We start from the raw sequence: 20,042 nt of genomic DNA, 5'->3' as shown, positions 1-20,042 counted from the left end.
GAATCACACAAGATAGTGACAAGAGCATCACATAAAAGTAAAGTGTTGTTCAAGTTATCCATCAACTTTGCAAAACAAGAAAGGAGTGCTTACTTCTCATGGTTCACTAAAACAGTTGTAGACTCGAATCAACAATGAAAAAAATACACAAAACAAGAAGTAATGCCGTATACACTCCTAGTGTTCTTCTTTGACCTATTCTCCATGATGCTATCAATTATTTTTACCCGCATATTGTTGGAATATTTTCAACACCGCTTACCAAAGGGGGGTCCTGGGGGGCATCGCCCCCCAGGCTGTGGTCGAAAATTTTTGAACTGAAGGTTTTATTTGGCCGATAAAAGCCTGTTCGAAAATTTCGAATCCAAAAGACACCATTGATGTCTGTTGATGAAGGAACCTGACGGTTCGTGAATAGAAACACCTATTCCCAACAGGTGCAAAACCCTTTATAAATAGCTTCTCCCAGTTTCGTTTAAGATATAAGAAAAATCAATCTGTTTTCTCTGTTTCAAAAAGCATCATCAGAAATCAGAAATCTCTTTGTGTGTTCTTGATTGAATCAAGGGGTACAAACCTTGAATTCAGTTTTCGTTGCAGGGCTTTCATTGTATCCTGAAGGCAATATTTCGCATACCTGTTGTAATCGCCAATTGTTATTGGGAGGGTAGAAATATTTGTCTAAAAGAAATTTATACAAGCCTTGAAAGTTTTGGAGTGCAACACTTTCTTCTCTGATTCATTCATCCTTTGTGAAACCCAATTATTTCCAACACATATGAGCTCAGTGAAACAAGGCTTTCAACGTAATTCTCTGCAGAGTAAACTTCAAAAGTACTACTAAAAATCTTTGGTTCTCTAGCACTTCCCTCGTTCGGGTCGTATATAACCAATTTTGAATCAATTAGAGTCTCTACTAGAATCTCACCATTCTTGAAAGACCATATAAAATTCAAATATGAATTGCCAATAAATCTCTCATTCGTAATGGTATAACGTCTAGTCCAAGACTGCATCACCCAAACTTCCAACTGATCAATGCTAACAACAGTACTGTGAGTACTAGAAAGTGCACAAAGGCATCCTTCCAACACTCCCACATTTCTCATCATTGCACCCAAAGCATCTGCCGGCAGTTGCAACTCATTGAATTTCTCGTCGCTAATGTCTAAAGAGATTATTAGATCATAGCAGTATTCATCACCCGTTTCACCTAACCAATCCAGATTATTATAGTTGTATTCATCACGCGTTTTACATATCCAGTGCAGATTTCCGTTGGCAAGTGCTTCAGTTTCTATCATTATAGAAGAAAACTTATGAGGCGTATGTAATTCACTGCTTCTCCATGAATCTGTTCTTAATGTATAGACGTCAACTAAATAACTGTCCCCAAAGTCTTCCACAGTTATTAACTTGTAATCATCAGTCTTCCCGTCGTAACCAAAACCAGAAGCGTGCGTGATATTATTATATTGACAATGATTGGATTTAGGTAATATTTTGAACTCCTTAGTGGCTGGGTTCCAAAAGAAAATGGATCTGTCAGGATCACCATAACGTATACAAAGCAGGCCATTACATGAACCTAACAATTGAATACAGGTAAATGAATTGCATGGATAATCCATCCTAAAAGCATCTTCGTCTCTATCACTCAACGGTGATAATAATGTATCATAACTCATGGAGTAAATTGAAGAAGGGATCACATCAAAGGTTGACCCTTTGAATATTAGAGTATTATTATTGATATTTTGATTTAGGTGTAAATTAACGAAATCAGGATTAGAAAATATCGAAAACCAATTCTTGCAGACACACTTAAATACAAATGTTGTTCTCACTGGTACTCTATTAGATGTATATTCTCGTATATTTTGTAATTACTTTCTTACCTAGTTTGAGAGATATTTACCTCTGTTAGGATATCACATAATATATTTTGTAATCAAACTCCCCTATATAGGAGTCCTTTCGTAATGAAACAAGGTAGAAAGATTAAACAAATTTCTCATCTTCTTGTCTCGTCTCGTGTCTAAAACCTTCATGGTATCGTGAGTCAGGTGTAGATATGGGTGACAATTTGCATAACTCATCTTCTTCTCGACCTAACAATCAGACATCAATATATGTTCTAGCTTCAAATGATGGACCGGGAACTATCATCACACATGTAGTTCTCAAAGGATCGAACTATGAAGAATGGGATAAAGGGTTTCGTATTTCACTGGGTACGAAACGGAAACTCGGTTTTATTAATGGTAAAGTTTCAAAACCTTCTGCTGATTCTCCTGATTTGGATGATTGGTGGACTGTCAATTATATGATTGTTGCTTGTATTTTTAACACGATTGATCCCGTTCTTCGGTCTTCAATTTCTTATCATGATACTGCATTCGATTTATGGGAAGATATCAGTCTTCGTTTTTCTCTAGGGAATGGAATAAAAATCTATCAACTCAAATCCGATGTCGTTGATTGCAAACAAAAGGATGGAGAGTCCATTCAAGATTATTACGGGAAGATGAAGAAACTTTGGGATGACATCAATGATTTTGATGTTCTACCTTCATATTCTTGCTCCAGTTGTACCTGTGGTTTGAATGTGACTTTACGTACTCGGCGTAATAATGATCAGGTGCGTGCACTCCTAATGGGTCTCGTACCCTATTATGCTAATGTACGTTCTAGTATTTTGGGCACCGAACCACTTCCTTCTCTACATGTTGTGTATTCTCGTCTCATACAAGAGGAAGAAGTCAAGATATATACTCAGAAAAGGGAGGATATAGCTACTCCAATGGCCTTTGTTGCTCACGGACATAAGACACAAGGTTCGAAAAGCGGGGGGGAACCTCCATTGAAATGTACTTATTGTGGGCACAATGGACATCTTGAGGATCGTTGTTGGGAGAAGCATGGTTATCCAGATCGTCGCCAACCAAGACGTCGGCCTGCGGCTCATACCAACATTGGATCACCATCTTTCAGTACTCAACCATCAACTAAGGCAAATGCTATCTTTGGTGAGGTGTCAGCCACTATAAATCACGTTCGTCTAAATGGTAAGAGTGGCCATACCTGGATTGTTGACACAGGAGCCTCCAATCATGTCTGTTGCGATGACACTTTGTTTGAATCTTGTTGTGATATTTGTCCTATTCAAGTTGGTCTGCCTAATGGTGTAAGTATAGAGGCAACCAAAATTGGGACTGTGAAGTTGAATGACTCTCTTCCTTTGCATAATGTGTTGTTTGTTCTAAAGTTCACCTGCAATCTCATATCCGTGTCTCAATTTTTGTCTTCACCGCATGATAAACGTGCACAGAAGCATATCATAAGTATTCAATTCACTAATTCTGAATGTGTTATACAGGACCACACTTTGAGGACGAAGATTGGTATGGGTAAGCTCACTGATGGGCTTTATTGCTTGATAGCGGGGGGACCATCTCGTGTTAACGTCGTGTTAGAGAAGGCTACTACAGAATTATGGCACAAACGGCTTGGCCATCCTTCTATCCAAGCATTGAAGTTTCTACCTCAAGTCAGTAGCATTAATAGTCAGTTAGATTTTCATGCTTGTGAAGTCTGTCATAGAGCCAAGCAAAATCGTAATTCATTTCCGTTGAGTGATAATAAAGCAGCTGATGTATTTGATTTAATCCATTGTGATGTTTGGGGACCTTATCGTGCAAATCGTGCCTGTAACTCGAGATATTTTTTAACTATTGTGGATGACTTTTCTAGATGTGTTTGGGTATATCTGATGAAAACCAAAGATGAAGTGTCTACCTTGCTAACAAAATTTTTTGTGTTAATTGAACGCCAGTTTAAGCGACAGGTTAAGATTCTGCGCAGTGATAATGGGACTGAGTTTAAAGGTCTACTTTCTTATTTTCGAAATAATGGTATTGTTCATCAAACTTCTGTCGTTAAGACACCACAGAAAAATGCTAGAGTGGAAAGGAAGCATCGTCATATTCTCAATTTTGCTCGTGCATTACGTTTTCAAGCTTGTTTACCAATTGATTTTTGGGGTGAATGTGTTCTAACCGCTGCATATCTGATTAATAAAACTCATTCTCGTGTGCTTAATTTCAAGTCACCTTATGAACTTCTGTATGGTTCAAATCCAACTCTTAACTCTATTAGAGTATTTGGATGTCTTTGTTATGCGAAAAATATTAGTCCTTGCGATAAATTTGATAGTCGAAGTCGTCGTTGTATTTTTCTTGGTTATCCGTTTGGGAAGAAAGCATGGCACTTGTTTGATATAGATACAGGTCAATATTTTCAGTCACGAGACGTGCAGTTTCTTGAAGAAACTTTTTCGTTGGCCGATAGCAACGAACTTATGCGATTGCACTCGTTGTATCTTAATGAGGCTGCTGGAACAACGTATAAGGATATGTCTGTTGTTCACTTTGAGGATGACTGCAGTAACATAATCGACAGCGCACCTCAACAGACTGGTTCAGGCAGTTATCAGCTCTTCAGGGCACTGCACCTACAACGGTACATAACACAGATAATGAGGATGTACATGAGATTCCTCAGTCTGAGCCTGTTGTGATTGATGTACGTCTTGTTGAAGATGGTTCTGACTTAGAAGTTTCTAACGCTTCTCCACACACTGTACCTGTGCCTGGTACTGACTCTATTGTTTCTCCAACCACCGTGACTGAAGATAGCGTAGAACATCACCATATGGTCGCAGATGAGGAATTGGGACGGGGTAAACGTACCAAATTTGATAACATTCGTCACAAGGATTTTATTCAATATAAAGGTGTTCCTAAGAAGACTAACACGACCTTGGTTCCCCTTGAAGCTTCACCTATACCAGTCAAGTCCTCAGGTACTCCCTATCCTATAACACATTATGTGAACTGTGATGCTTTCTCTGTTGCACATCGTACTTTTGTTGCAGCTATTTCGAATGATGTTGAACCCAAGCCATTCAAGGAAGATATGGCTGATCCGAAATGGCGTAAATCAATGCAGGAAGAAATTGATGCACTAGTTTCCAATGTCACATGGACAATTGAAAATCTACCTTCTAACAAATATGCAATTGGTTGTATGTGGGTTTACCGGATTAAGCGGAAATCGGATGGCACTGTTGAGCGCTATAAAGCTAGATTAGTTGTCTTTGGATATCATCAAAAAGAAGGAATTGATTTCACGGAAACTTTCGCTCCTACAGTAAAAATGGTTACTGTACGAACTCTTCTTGCGGTTGCTGCCATCAATAACTGGGAGTTAGTTCAAATGGATGTCCACAATGCGTTTCTTCATGGTGATTTAAATGAAGAGGTATTTATGCGACTTCCCCCTGGTTTCAGTAATGGTTTATCTGGAAAAGTTTGTAGACTTCGTAAGTCTCTGTATGGTTTACGACAGGCTCCCCGGTGTTATGCAAATCTAGCAACTGTTTTGCGTACATATGGTTTCTCTACCAGTGCCTCAGACCACTCGTTATTTATCTATCGCAAGGGAAATATTATTATGTATATTCTCGTATATTTGGATGATCTTGTTATTGCTGGCAATAACAAAGCTGCCATTTGTGAATTTCAAGCATATCTCAGCAGATGTTTTCATATGAAAGATTTGGGAAAATTAAAATATTTCCTTGGTATTTAGGTAGCTAGAAGTTCCAAAGGAATTTTTATTTGCCAACGTAAATATGCTCTAGACATTTTGACAGAAACTGGTCTTCTTGGATCTAAACCAGCTAGTATTCCAATGGAGGAGAACCATCAGCTAGCTCTTGCATCAGACATACCCATGACTGATCCTGCTCGTTATAGACGGTTGGTGGGGCGACTGATTTATCTAAATCTTACATGGACGGATCTGTGTTACTCTGTTCATATTTTGTCTCAGTTTATGCAACATCCAACTCAATCTCAGTGGGATGTTGCACTTCGAGTTGTGCGTTATTTGAAATCTAGTCCTGGACAAGGTATTTTACTTCGGGCTGATTCCAACTTAGTTCTTGACGCTTATTGTGATGCAGATTGGGCTAGTTGTCCACTTAGTCGTCGTTCGCTTACGACACACTTTATCTTTCTCGGCGGTTCTTCTATATCTTGGAAAACGAAGAAACAAACTACAGTTTCTCGCTCCTCAGCTGAAGCAGAATATCATGCTTTGGCTTCAACAACTTGTGAGATTATATGGTTAAAAAGATTGCTCCGCGGCTTTGGTATAGGAGATCCGAAACCAGTTTCGCTTCACTGTGATAGTCAAGCTGCGTTGCATATTCTTAATAATCCGGTCTTTCATGAGTGTACGAAACATATCGAGATTGATTGTCACTTTGTGCGTGATGAAATACTTCGAGGTACTATCGTTCCATCTTATATTCATACTACTTCTCAGCTAGCTGATATTTTGACTAAAGCTTTGGGACGCCGGCAGTTTCAAACTCTTCTTCTCAAGTTGGGCATTTCAACTCTTCATGCTCCAACTTGAGGGGGGGGGGGTATTAGATGTATATTCTCGTATATTTTGTAATTACTTTCTTACCTAGTTTGAGAGATATTTACCTCTGTTAGGATATCACATAATATATTTTGTAATCAAACTCCCCTATATAGGAGTCCTTTGGTAATGAAACAAGGCAGAAAGATTAAACAAATTTCTCATCTTCTTGTCTCGTCTCGTGTCTAAAACCTTCATACTCTCGAAAGAATATCAAGGTGCAAATCTTCTGGAATGCTCGTCGTTATCAACCACAGCAAAAAAAAAAAACTGCACGATTTGAACAACCGTGTCAAATTTGCAAGAAGGACAATCACCAGGAAGATCGTTGTTGGTTTCGTTACAAACCAAACAACAATCAAACAAAGAAACCTGCAGCATATATTGCTCTACCAGATGGTGTGAATGGAACTCAATGGGTCACTGACACATGAGAAACCCATCATCTTACTACAGATATCAGAAATCTGACAATACCCCATGACTATGATGGTACTGAGATGGTACATGTTGGTAATGGTAATGCTCTTAAAATTGCCAACATTGGTAATGCTTCCTTTACATACAATTCTAGGTCTTTTTGTTTAAGAAATATCTATCATGTTCCAAAAATAAAAATTAATCTGTTGTCAGTCACTCAATTTTGTAAAGGCAATAATGTGTATTTTGAGTTTCACACATCTTATTTTCTTGTGAAGGAAAAGCACTCAGGGACGACTCTGTTAAAAGGACTGAATAGGAATGGGCTTTACTTATTTGAAGGAGTAGACATGCTAGATACCCCAATCCAGCCGCAGGAAAACGTATCTACTTCCTTCCCATTATGTCACCAAAGGCTAGGGCATCCTATGTTGCGTACCGTTTCCCAAATCTTTCTTAAAAACTATCTTTCAGTTTCCAATAAATCTTTTGATTATTGTCATTCTTTCCATCTTAGTAAGAGCAAGAAATTGTCTTTTTCCTTAAGTAGCACAGTTTATGACACACCTTTGAGTTTGGTTGTGTCAGATATTTGGGTATCACCATAATGTTCTAGAACTGGTTTTCGATAATATCTTTTAATAATGGATGTCTTTTCTCATTACACATGGGTTTTTCCTCTTATTCAGCGTTCTGATGCCTGAAGCACTTTTTTTTCGTTTCATAAACAAGTAGAAAGACTCACAGATTACAAAATTAAGGTCTTTCAATCTGACAATGCCTTAGAATACAAAAAATTTACTGCCTACCTCAATGAACATGGTATTCAACACAGATTTTCATGTCCTCACACTTCTCCTGAAAACGGCTTAGCTGAACGCCAAATAAAGCATGTTACGGAGTCTGGATTAGCATTACTTTTTCATGCGCATATGCCAAAATCATTCTGGGTAGATGCTTTTACTACAGCTTATTTTCTGATTAACAGATTACCCAAATCTGACAAAGAAACAAAAACTCCTATAGAGCTTATATTCAACAAAAAACCTGATTACAAATTCTTGCGTGTTTTTGGTTGTTTGGAATATCCATGCCTTAGGCAGTACAACACCACCAATTTGGAACCAATATATCTTTCTTATGTCTTCATAGGGTATAGTAATGCACACAAAGGCTATTTGTGTTTGCATCGAGAAACCAATAGGTTATACATATCTCTCCACGTACGTTTTGAGGAAGGTTCATTCCCATTTCAGTCTCTCAAGCAGCGAGATCCCTTGCAAAGTCCAGGTACTGTTCCTTCTAGCACAAGTATTTTACTTTCACCACCGTTTAGAAGATGTAGTTTAACAGATGGTGTAGAAGATATTGCTATGCATTCACCAGGGAACGCACAATCAGAACCAGTCTCTCCCCAACAGCTGCTTCACTCACCAGACAACAGTCCATCCACCCCTGCAACTTCAGCAACTACAACTACACAGCATCTGGTTCAGACTACTGATTCAGCACCACAACTCCCTGTTGTCACTCATCCAATGCGGACTCGGGCTAAATCTGGCACCACTAAGCCTGTCAAGAAGATGTGCCTGACTGAAACTAAGCACCCAATGCCTGCCGCAGATTTCATAGAACCAACATGTTACAGCATAGCATCCAAGAATCCAATATGGAAAGCAGTAATGGATGTGGAAATAAATGCTCTAATACGCAATGGTACTTACTCTTTGGTTAAATATGAGAAGGGGATGAATGTTGTTGGTTCAAAATGGGTTTATAGGGTTAAACAAAATCTTGATGGCAGCTTGGACAAATGTAAGGATCGCTTGGTGGCTAAGGGATACAATCAGCAAGAGGGTATCGAATATGGCGAGACCTTTAGTCCAGTGATAAAGTTCTGTACTATACGACTTTTGTTATCAATTGATGTTATGAATCAGTGGCAAATAAAGCAGCTCGATGTGGAGAATGCGTTTCTGAATGGAAACCTGGAAGAAGATGTGTATGCAGCAGCCAGCAGGTTATGTCAACCCTGATTACCCTAATCATGTCTGTAAATTGCATAAATCTCTCTATGGGCTTAAATAGGCACCGCGGACCTGGTACTCTAAGCTAAGTACACACCTGCTGCAGCTAGGGTTCAAAGGTTCTATTGCAGATAGTTCCTTGTTTGTTTTGCAGACGGCAGACTCCATCACATATGTTCTTGTTTATGTTGATGACATAATTGTTATAGGGTCACAGCCTTCGCAAATTCAAAAGCTTATTGCAGATTTAGGATCTGCTTTTGCACTAAAGGATATGAGAGATTTAAGTTATTTTTTGGGTGTTGAAGTTCTAAGGCATGATAATGAGTTGGTTCTAACTCAGAGGTAGTATGTCGCTGATCTCCTAAAGCGCACTAAACTTGATGGTATTAAACCTGTGAGCACTCCATTAGCTCCGGCTGTGAAAATTCAGAGGAATGTAAGTCAGAAGTTTGAAGATGCTACGTTATATCGCAGTGTGGTTGGTGCGTTGCAATATCTTCATCTAACTAGACCGGATATCTCAGTTGTTGTGAACAAGGTCTGTCAATACATGCATGAACCTTATGTTGAACACTGGGAGTTGGTTAAAATAATTCTACGGTATCTTAAGAGCACTATAGATTATGGTTACATCTCAAAGGTACCAAAGATTATTCTCTCCAAGCATACTTAGATGCAGATTGGGCTGGGAGTTTGGATGATCGACGATCAACTAGTGGCTATTGCATCTATTTTGGAGGAAATTTAATATCTTTGAGTGCAAAGAAGCAGAAGACTGTCTCGAAATCAAGCACATAGGCTGAATACAGGGGGTGGCCATTGCGACGTCTGAGTTGATATGGATTCGGTCTCTACTAAAGGAACTAGGATTTAAACATTCTCCACCCATCTTATGGTGTGATATTCTAGGGGCAACATATCTTACTGCCAATTCGGTGTTTCATGCAAGAACAAAGCACGTATAAATCGACTATCACTTTGTCAGAAAAAGGGTTGCAAGCAAACAATTACAAGTTCGGTTCATTAGCTCGCGTGATCAGCTGGCAGATATATTCACTAAAAGACCAAGTGTAAACCTAGAGTCTTAAGGCTATTCTTTAGATATTATCTGTTATCTTTGAATAAGTTCAAATCTATAACAAATTCAGTTATATCTGATTAAATATAAATAACATCTCTACTCCACGAAGTTAAGTGTGGAAGTATTCTTCTACCAAATATCTTTTCTAACTGCAAATAAATCTCGTGGTTTAGGTTTTCGATCTTTTTCTTTTTTTCTCGTGTTTTATATATGGCATGCATGGGCGAAACCTGCCCCGACAGATTTGAAGCTACTGATTCTGTCCCCTGAGCAGACCCGATCCATGTATGTTCATATATTTATAGGAGACGCTCTGCAGGCGCCACCCTCTATGTGGGTAGTTCTTTTTTTGAATTATAGAACACTTTGCTTGAATTATAGGAAACATGCCCAAAATTTTACAAAAATTACCAGTTTCACTTTCTGCTCGGAAGTTAAGTCCCGGCAGTTTTAGAATGAACTTTGGAGTTTCTGCTGTTGGCCATGCAGGAACCGGAATCGATATATTTCAATAGGATCTAGTAACATGAAAAGAGAAATGGACTTGCTCTGAGCAATTGTTTCACAGAAGCTAACTCTTCATCTCAAAATCCGAAGCAACAACCACATTTTATCCGCCTAAGTCAGACGGGGCCAATGATCTCGACAAATATTACCAGAACAATGTTAAATCGATAAGTTCAGTTTTCATTCTACTGTGTTTTCTTATCAACCAGTTACTATTTAGACAAAGAGATCACTTACAGTCACAGATACCTTCAAAGGAGATATTTTACCTATTAAAACTTTGTAAGTACAAATAAATGTCACATTCTGGTGTCCAGACGAAACCAAACTCTTAAACTTTCTCGACGTTGTTATCATTCCTTAATCGATTACCTAACACTTATAGAACTTATGAAAGATACAATATTGCATAATATTTGAATGGAAGAAGAAAAAGATACACAATCCATTAGGAATGTTAAAAGTGTCTCTATCCTTGTTTTACATTACCCTGCGATTCCGTGCTCAGGGGCATATATGAGCAATCTCTGTTGAAAACCATCCAAACAGCAACTAGTTGTTTTTTTCACCTCTGCAGAATCTGGCATAACTTAATATAATTTGATCCAAGAAATAAGTTTATGGATTATAACCTCGTGATGGCAGAAAACCTGCAAAATTCAGAAGCACGCTAGCTTAATTCAACTGATTGATAAAAATAACAAATAAATTTTTTGAACTAGCTGAAACTATTCTATCACCAATGGAGAAGTTCTGTAATCTATCAAGGGAAACAGTTCGGCAAACTAGTACTCTATCGCAAACTATTCACAGTATAGTTCTTGCTGCAGGATCTAGACTAATACTCCCAGCCCCTGATTTGTAACCGGAACCAGCATTTCCTTTCTTCGCATATCTAATTCTATATCTAAATGCTTCAATCCACAACGAGGTAATATGTGAACTGAATATTCAAAACACAAAGATGACGCGAACAGAAGGCAACACATCCAAGTTTTTGAGGTCGGACGACTGACGACACCATTGCTTGAGAAGCTAGGATACCATACTGAAGCTGTCCAAATTCTAAGCAACCATACAACAGTTCTTTAAGTACTTGAGAACGTAATCAAAAAGATGTCATTTTCTTACAAATGAAATACCGACAATGAAGATTACGACAATTAGATCAAGTAAGGCAACTCTTTGGATCAAAGCTAATAACATTGCAACTGCAGACCCAATGAACACAAAACAGAAATCAGTGTATATAAATAGATCTTGCATCCCATTAAGCACGATCTAAGTTAGTTTCCAGAATCACCATTGTAATATGTCAATTGAATGCCAATACAGGCCATAGATGCTGGGACATCAAATTGTAAGAGATGCTATTCAATTTCGCAAACCGAAACATAAATCAAGTGAACTTCATACTATAAACACACACTATCAAAATCATCAAATTAACAAATTGACACTAAATCCATAAATCAAAATTCTCATAATTACTAGGTTTTTAGTAGCTTCATAGATCTATCTAAACCTACAAAATTGAGATTGAAATTGAATGAATCAAAGAATTGAAATTATAGTGCGAATACCTGTCTTTAAGCCATCTGAAACTCTTTCTGAAAGACCCTTTGATATTTCCTTCAACAGCATAGACTTTATAACTTGCAACTCTCTTCTTCCTCTGCAATTCAGGATCATTAAAACTCCAACTCTTTGATGATGATGAACCACCATTTTTACCTTTCTTCAATTTAATATCCTTCATTCCACCATTCTGTGGCACCACTGATGAATTATTACTACTATATGTAGCACTTTGACATCTCAAATCATTCATCCCACTTACATTATTACCACCACCACCATAATATGGTTCCATCTGCATATTATTCCTCCCATCCCCACAAGACTTAGATCTAAAATCCTCCATAAAAACCCGAACTTTACTCCTGATTTCTTCAAAACAGAGCGAACCCAGAGTTTTGATTTTGCTGAATTGGTAACAGACAGCTGCTCAAAGTCCCAGTCTACTCTCTTTTTCTTTAATGGCTTTCTTCTTTTATTTCTGCTTTGTTGGGGATCTGAGATTCTTCTTGTATATTTTAATTTACTTCTGTACTATTTTTTTTTTACTGTGGATGTGGAGTAGTTAAATTTTCTTCATGGGATAACTCAAAAATTGAAAATCAATCATTCATTCATTCAAAACAAATCCACTAGATTTTATCAATTTTTGGTAACAAAAGAAGAAAAAGTTAAACAGCACAAAAGACCTTGACATTGTAGGAAATTTCTGTTTTTATTGGGTGGAATTTCTTGGATTTTTGATTTTGATTTTGCCCCTTTTTTTTATTTTTTATAAAATAATTCATAGTCAAACTTAGTCAAATGAGAAATCTGATCTTGTAGTGTTTAGTATAAGATTTCATTAAGAATTTCTTTAAATTACAGTAATAATATAATAATTTTGTAGTGATTGAGAGCACATGCGGTAAGTTTGACTATAAATAAAACAATATTAGTGGTTGATAATCATAGTACACTCCTCCACGCGGGACAACTAAGACGACCATCACTAGGTTGCTTGCAATGATCACAATTATTTTCTGCATACTTTGGATGCTTCGATACCAGAAACAAAAGTATTTCTATATTTCTGCTAGCAAAATAGGTTCGTTTATAACTGCTTTTAAAATTATTCTGAAATTATGTTCGCAAACTAGTTTCAAATTTGTTGTTATTCAACGAAGAAAAAAAAAAAAAAAAAAAAAAGCTACATGACCACAGAATCTGCAATTTGGTAATAATCAAGTTACCACTCTGAACGAAAATCAGCGCCATGACTCGCAATATGCACCATTATTGGTTTCCTAGTTTAGCAACACTTAACCATACAATACCCCCACCCCAGCGCCCTACCAAAGTGTAAGCATTAATGTGCAAAGAAAAGTATAAGATGCAATGTACAAACAGCTTTGAATTGGGTGGGATCCCTTTATTAGCAACCATGTTAAATTGGGGATCCTATATCTGAGTTGTTGGTCTCATTAAAAAGTGGCGCAGGAAACTGCACTGGAGTGTAATTCTAAAGACGCAATATGCTGGTTTTCAAAGTAACAAATGCGATAAGGGATTGGTCCGTGCATGCATCCCTCGCAGAATCCGGAAGAGTTTAAAAACTGCAAAAGTAATCTTGAGGAACAATGGACATAACAGATCAACTGAACATCTAACAAGAACGAAGATTATAACAGATTATTTTACACGTAATGCAATCTAGAAATGCACAACCAAACAATTGAAAATCATACAAAAGTGAAATTGTAGTGTTACAGAGTTAGCTTAAAATGCATTCATCAAAATTCCCATCTTCTGTTAGAGAGGTGGTAAATCATCCAAAATACTCTATATGGATGATGCAGGTTCTTCATGGGAAAGACATTGTTAGTAAGCTCGGTACAGATCATGGCTGCACGAATAACAAGGAAATCGCAAGATGTGTTTTTATATACAGACACCTAACTTCAGTTAATGAGCTTCTGTTTATTTGATAACGGGCAAGTATTAGCAGTTCAATCAGTTCCCAGTTTCTGATTCATAGAGTCGTGATAGTATAACAGGACACACATCGGTTGACCAAAAATCGAGAAAAAGAACCAAAAAATCATATTTCCCACCTGCAGAATCATCAAGTGAGTTTTCGCTGTTTCGTTCATAGTACCAAAAGGACAGATCTTGAGTAGAGTTGTGGGAAACGACGTACCATAGTGTTTTGGAACTTATTTTGCAGGAAATTTGTCAGAATGCACAAAGGAACCTATCCAAAAAAAAAAATAGAAGCACGAGTAAGTAACTAAAGAACCAAACAAGAGAATAAGCACAAAGGAACCTATCCGTTTCAGGAAAAGTGATACTTTCACTTTTTCATTTTTTCCCAAAATAGGCCAAATTGAAAAGGTGGAAGTACCACTTTTCCTAAAACGGAGGCAGTAAAACTTAAATAAAGGAAAAGAAAGATACCTGAAGCATTATTCCCATAAATGCCCAAAACTTGATCATGTGACAGGGGACACCAATACATAGCTGTCGACAATAAAAGACAGGAAACATCAGAGAGTGAAAGAAATGACTAACACAGAAACCCATCCCTTATAATTAAGAGCAAATGTGTAGGACATAAAGATGAAACTATAAATCTGGGAACAATGATCAAACTACATAAGATAATGTATATTTTAACGTTTCAGCATCAAAATGAACCACCATTTCCAGAAAGAAAAACAATAAAGGGGAAATGAGAATATACCTCGTGGAAGACCGCAGAAAAGAAGAAGGCTATCACAATCGCAACCCCCTGAAATCAAACCAAAAAAAAGTTGATGAAATTTGTGGACAAGACTATCCATCATCTAATAAGCCGTAAAGTCGTAATAGCACTTTCTGAAAAATAAAGATCGTGATAGAGCATCCACCAACAAGAATATGTGATAGAGAGAGATCAAATACCTTTGGTATTTTATGCCTTAAGCACGGAAAGTAGATATGGCGAACCATCCATTTATGAACAGGCTGTTGACATTCAGTAAGGAACCATCAGTGAAAATACTCTCAAAAATTATGTTTACACAGTGGAAACAGTTTACCATTTCTCATTTTTTTTCATTTTTAGATTTCTCGTATCGTGAGTGTTTCCACTTGTTTGGCGGATGTACTAAAAACTGAAATCTATCTTCATACACATAGAAAGATCCTTCCCTATGGTTTTTAAGTAGTACAATGGTGGTTTACATGTGTAAGAGAGACAAACTGCATCTGGTGAACCTAGGGAGATCTTCTTCTCACCAGTCAACTATACTTATCGAAATCCTTGGGCATCCGTAGTGCTTGTAGGTTTTTGTCGGGTTAGTAACACCAGTTATATTCATGGGAACTCTTAAGCTTTGTCTTGTGAAACTGCGCTTTAAATGAACTTGTTGGGATCAACCAGACAACATTCACTAAAACAGCATTAGAGCAAGACTTCTAACATAAAAATGAAACATTAAACTTGAAACACCAGTAACAAAGGGAGGTAAGTTGCCTTACCATATTCCACATTCTCCAATACTGTGAGACAGTGCAAAAAGACAGATGTCAGCAAAGAAAGGTATATCTGACTAAACACTGTGAGAAGCATGTCTTGTAAAGACAAATCCTCAGGAAACTAACCTCTTCAGCAGTTTTTGCATTCCACCAGTCTTTGTAGAACTCACGATCCCCAAACCGGAGGATCTCAGCTAGAATATTTAACCTGTATTCACGAATAAGTAAATAACCAAGAACCAGGAGATAAAAGAGCATGAAATAAATGCTTCATCAAAGTCAAGAAAGCGGACATACCAAAGGTGAAAAAAGCAGTAGAACATGCAAAGCCACACATATAGTGTTGGAACAGATAGCTTCAACACCCTCTCTATTGCATTTAATAGGTTCCCTTTCAAAGGATGTTGAGAATTCTGAACAATTGGATTGATGTACTGCAGAATAAATCAACATATATATTTGGTTCTTAGTAATATACTTTATATCATTTCAAAATCGGATTAGAAATGGCTCCCATATAAGAAATGGTCGCTTACTTGTTCGATGATAAAGCCCATAAGTCCTGTGAATATCACCAATTTAATCAGTTGACGAGTCACCCAGCGCTTTCGAATGCTTTCTGTACGAGGGTAGCTTGTCTAGCGATATGGACATCAGAGGAAACAAATTGGCGAAATTCTCATCAATTGTCAAAACTAAAGTTACACATCAATAAGAAAGGAAATGCAATTCAAATTAACCCATGGTTACATGGCTAGCTATAAGATGATTTGCTAGACAATAGAAGTAAAATCAAGATTACCTGGTAACACAATGTTGGAGCAACCATGAAGTAGACCAAACTGTTGAAGCTAACCTCATAATTCTCAACCGTATCTGGGGAATCAGACGGTGAACCAGGTACCTAACATCACACGAGAACTAATTTCATATAGGGAATACTGAATTCACTCGAAGTTGCATCACATGAAATTCAGGAAATGCTTTATAGTGCTTGCAAACAAGTGAAGTGGTACACTCTTAAAAAAACACTTCAAATGCAAGGGAGATGCATAGTTACCTTGTCATCTGAGTTCGCAAGTGCCCTCATGTCATAATTGGCATGTGCATATGATACCAACTTTAACCATACGATGCAGGTAAACAACATTAAGATAATCCCAGATACAACCGCAGAATCGTAGCTGCACAATTCAAAAATAACTCATAAAGAAATAAACAAACTGTTGAACACAGGAATCAGTGTGCAATTGTGTACGCTGAAACACGTGAACATTACAACCATCCTGGCTATTTACCAAAAATGCTTTCATGGAAGGACCTACATATGCCTGCAACACTTGATGTCAATAACTTAGATCACATGAAACGGACCCTTTGTTTTCGGAACACAAAATATGGAACACTGTTTATATCTCAGAAAATGGGAAGTCGAATGAGAAGATCTAAATGTGTCAATCCATGGTACTATTCTTGAATTTGCCAAGCACAGTATGATATGCAATACAGCTAGAGATATTATATGTCCAGATTTGTGTTCCTAATCAACATAGGATCAACATATTCAATGAACGTGCAGTATGAATTTCCAAGCTTTACCAAATCCTATTTACAAGGCATCTCACCGGTAAACAACTGACTTTTTTATGTTGACTATGGTACAAGGATATATCATGACGAGCAGGAGTCCAAGTAAGAGAGAATAATGTATAAAAACGTGGAAAGAAAAATGTCCCCCTAGTTGCATCAACATAAGATCATCCCAGCAACCTTTCTGAAGAGAAAATAACAGGAAGTGAAGTTGTGGTTGTTCTTTCTCCTCTTTTGTAGTCTGTACTCCTAACACCACTTTATTTTTCTTCGAAAATTTAAGTACCACCACTAATCTAATCATTCATAATTAATGAGCTCAGCAATTTAATGTGGGAACAGACAACCATACAGGATTAGGAGGGCCTTTTAATATGTAAATAGAAGGATGAGAATAGTAACCTGAGTATCATAGTAACTGGATACAAGATTGAAGCCGACGTAATCAATACATGAAGTGAAACAATGACCTGAAAATATGTCCGAGAATTAGTCTTAGAGCGTATAACTTAATGCATCGATAGAATAGTTATGGACGATACGCTCAATGCAGACTGACATATACTGTGTCAAGGGGACAGACATGAGGAAAGAAACTGAAAGATACGACACTTAAAATTAATAAATCACTGAAGGCATTTTTGGGTGAGCCGAGATGGCCGCAATGGGAATATATGCTTCATTGCCAATTTAGATAAAAATACCTTCAAGGAAAGTGAATTAGCATTAAGGGAGTTGCAAAATTATAAACTACTTACATATTCGGAAATAACTTTATGTAGAGCCAACTTCTCGACCATAAAAGCAGCAAGTGGGAAGATATTTAGACTGAGACTGCAGTTTACACAACACAAGGAGCATGCCATGTCAAGGAGATGCATTAAGAAAAGATAAATGAGTTCCCCAAGAATATGCTTCAATCCAAGTTGGTTTCTTGTTTAATAGAAAAAAAGAAGTAGGAAAACCCTACAAAACCATTTACCAACACATAAAGAGTGGCCAGTCTCGCAGTGATCTTGAACTAAACCAAAACCCGTATCTGATTAATAAGCCATACTGCAAAATGAAAACAACAAAAAAAAATTATCTCCAATCAGAGAACAGCATTCCCTATAGAAGGAACTTGAAAGAAAATGATTCATCAACAAGCCAAAGGACCATAACCAGAATCGAAGTTCCGCAAGAAAACACAACAAAAAAGAGAAAGGGGTCGTTGTTCACCTTCATTAGATTCTCAATGATAAGTCTGCTGTTCACTGCAACAAGCACAACAATACACAGGTTGAAAAGACCTGCATGACTCTGCCATAAGATATCACCTGAGAATTAGCTAATCAGTATAAACATGGTCCAAGAACCAAGGAGTACCGAAAAAAATAGAGAAACCCTTAGCTCTCTACATAGCCTCCGAAATCACTTATTCCTACAGCTCATGTCATATTAAAGTTACTTGGCAGTTGCACCCAAATGTGCTTAGAGTCTACACAGAACCATGACTGAACCTTAGCGAAGGTTGGTACTACTACATTTTGCAATGACATGTATTTGTCTCATAGCTACATTTGAATACAAATACTTAGCATCAGTTCTTCTAAGTCGAAACCCCATAGCTAATTTTTTATTCTCCACTTTTCTACCAAAACCCTATGCTGGTGATGGATTGATTAGTGTATTATACAACTCCTCTAACTTCACGAGGAACGAACAACACTTCCTATACGGTACATTACTAACCAATACAATCAGTCGAAACCCAGCTCCCTAAACAAAACCTTAACTCTAATTAAGATAACTAGCATTAACTCCAAAGACAACAAAAGACATAAATAGCACACAGCATATCCATATGCTGGGGTTGCAGGGTCTATCCATAAGGGGACCACACTTGAAAAATAACTAAACTGAAATCATGAATTACTTCCAATTGAAGTAATTATGTAGGCTATCAACCTCTGATAATCAAGAATCAATTTTCATGGTTTTTGGACAAATTGCAGTGAATTCTGCATCCCTAATTTTGGAACTAAATCAACAGCTTGCTTAGATATAAAAATTGGTTCAACCCAATTGAATTATAACTCAATAAACCAGACCCAAATTCATAAAATCAACAAAGAATTACCTAAACCAAGAAAAAACCCAGAAAAAAGATGAAATTTTGGATAATGACTAACCTGTCTAAAGATGGCATCAGAGCTAAGAGGACTTTCTTTAATTCTCCGATGAGCAGGAGCTGATGGTCTATACGTATAACTAATTGGCACATCACCGCCATCATTCTTCTTCTCATTCTCATGATTCTCGATCTGATTCGCTTCTACTTTCCCATTGGTGTAAAACTCAGATGATTTCTTTTTTTCCAATTCATTAGTGATTGACGACGAAGATGCTGAATAAGAATTCTCATCACTCCCATTATTAGTATGACTAGTAGTAGCAGCAGTTGAATCTATTCTTCTTCTTCTAACGGAGTGTTCCCCTTGTTGTGGTTGATGATTGAAGATTTCTGGCGATTCAGAAATCGCCATTTTTAGAGTGGAATTAAGAAATTGAAGCTGATATTTTGATTGAATTGAGATTTTCTTTTTTGGTACAAGTAACAGAGAAGGGCAAGGGAGAAGAGAGACGCAAGAAACAAAAACAGCGTCTTTGTTTTGAAGTTTGACGTTCTATTAAAGAAGAAAAAAAAACAGAGTCTTGGTTAAGATCCTGTAGTACCGGGTAACCGACATAACCTATTTCGTGACCCCTTATCACGTTACCAATGTGGTGGGTTTTCTGATATTGAAAGGATCTGGGGAATATGAATCTACTGGAAAGATGTGATTTTTATTTTTATTTTT

At 37.3% G+C, this 20,042-nt stretch overlaps 3 protein-coding genes across 3 annotated transcripts; all 3 read right to left on the bottom strand.

The window, feature by feature from the left end:
• Positions 1 to 743: 743 nt before the first annotated feature.
• Positions 744 to 1,688, bottom strand: LOC113351145 (F-box/kelch-repeat protein At3g06240-like). Its single transcript, XM_026595192.1, has one exon. It carries the CDS (start codon positions 1,686 to 1,688, stop codon positions 744 to 746), a length of 945 nt encoding a protein of 314 aa, XP_026450977.1.
• Positions 1,689 to 10,779: 9,091 nt separating this feature from the next.
• LOC113347772 lies at positions 10,780 to 12,753 on the bottom strand. Its single transcript, XM_026591447.1, has 2 exons — positions 12,117 to 12,753; positions 10,780 to 11,183 (listed from the first exon to the last, which is right to left on the bottom strand). Exons 1-2 carry the CDS (start codon positions 12,455 to 12,457, stop codon positions 11,159 to 11,161), a joined length of 366 nt encoding a protein of 121 aa, XP_026447232.1. The 5' UTR covers positions 12,458 to 12,753; the 3' UTR covers positions 10,780 to 11,158.
• A 967-nt stretch (positions 12,754 to 13,720) lies between these two features.
• On the bottom strand, positions 13,721 to 19,859 carry LOC113347770 (diacylglycerol O-acyltransferase 1A-like). The gene is made up of 16 exons (XM_026591445.1): positions 19,374 to 19,859; positions 18,421 to 18,501; positions 18,182 to 18,255; positions 17,958 to 18,033; positions 17,602 to 17,669; positions 16,670 to 16,793; positions 16,412 to 16,513; positions 16,146 to 16,247; positions 15,907 to 16,043; positions 15,736 to 15,817; positions 15,613 to 15,633; positions 15,034 to 15,096; positions 14,834 to 14,881; positions 14,548 to 14,610; positions 14,291 to 14,344; positions 13,721 to 14,204 (listed from the first exon to the last, which is right to left on the bottom strand). The coding sequence occupies exons 1-16, from the start codon at positions 19,725 to 19,727 to the stop codon at positions 14,100 to 14,102; spliced, it is 1,554 nt and encodes a 517-aa protein (XP_026447230.1). The 5' UTR covers positions 19,728 to 19,859; the 3' UTR covers positions 13,721 to 14,099.
• Positions 19,860 to 20,042: the final 183 nt, after the last annotated feature.

Source organism: Papaver somniferum, chromosome 2, assembly GCF_003573695.1.
Source record: "Papaver somniferum cultivar HN1 chromosome 2, ASM357369v1, whole genome shotgun sequence".
NCBI classification, from domain to species: Eukaryota; Viridiplantae; Streptophyta; class Magnoliopsida; order Ranunculales; family Papaveraceae; genus Papaver; species Papaver somniferum.
This window is presented reverse-complemented; position numbering and strand designations above follow the sequence as displayed.

Excerpts from the sequence above, each read along its gene's own strand:
- LOC113347772 (XM_026591447.1), bottom strand. The coding sequence starts at position 12,457 with ATGGAGGATTTTAGATCTAAGTCTTGTGGGGATGGGAGGAATAATATG. Across the intron at positions 11,184-12,116 it reads TTCAGATGGCTTAAAGACAG|GTTTTCTGCCATCACGAGGT; the intron begins GTATTCGCACTA and ends TGAATTTTGCAG.
- LOC113351145 (XM_026595192.1), bottom strand. The coding sequence starts at position 1,688 with ATGAGTTATGATACATTATTATCACCGTTGAGTGATAGAGACGAAGAT.
- LOC113347770 (XM_026591445.1), bottom strand. The coding sequence starts at position 19,727 with ATGGCGATTTCTGAATCGCCAGAAATCTTCAATCATCAACCACAACAA. Across the intron at positions 15,818-15,906 it reads TACTGCTTTTTTCACCTTTG|GTTAAATATTCTAGCTGAGA; the intron begins GTATGTCCGCTT and ends TCGTGAATACAG. Across the intron at positions 15,634-15,735 it reads ATGCAAAAACTGCTGAAGAG|TATTGGAGAATGTGGAATAT; the intron begins GTTAGTTTCCTG and ends ACTGTCTCACAG.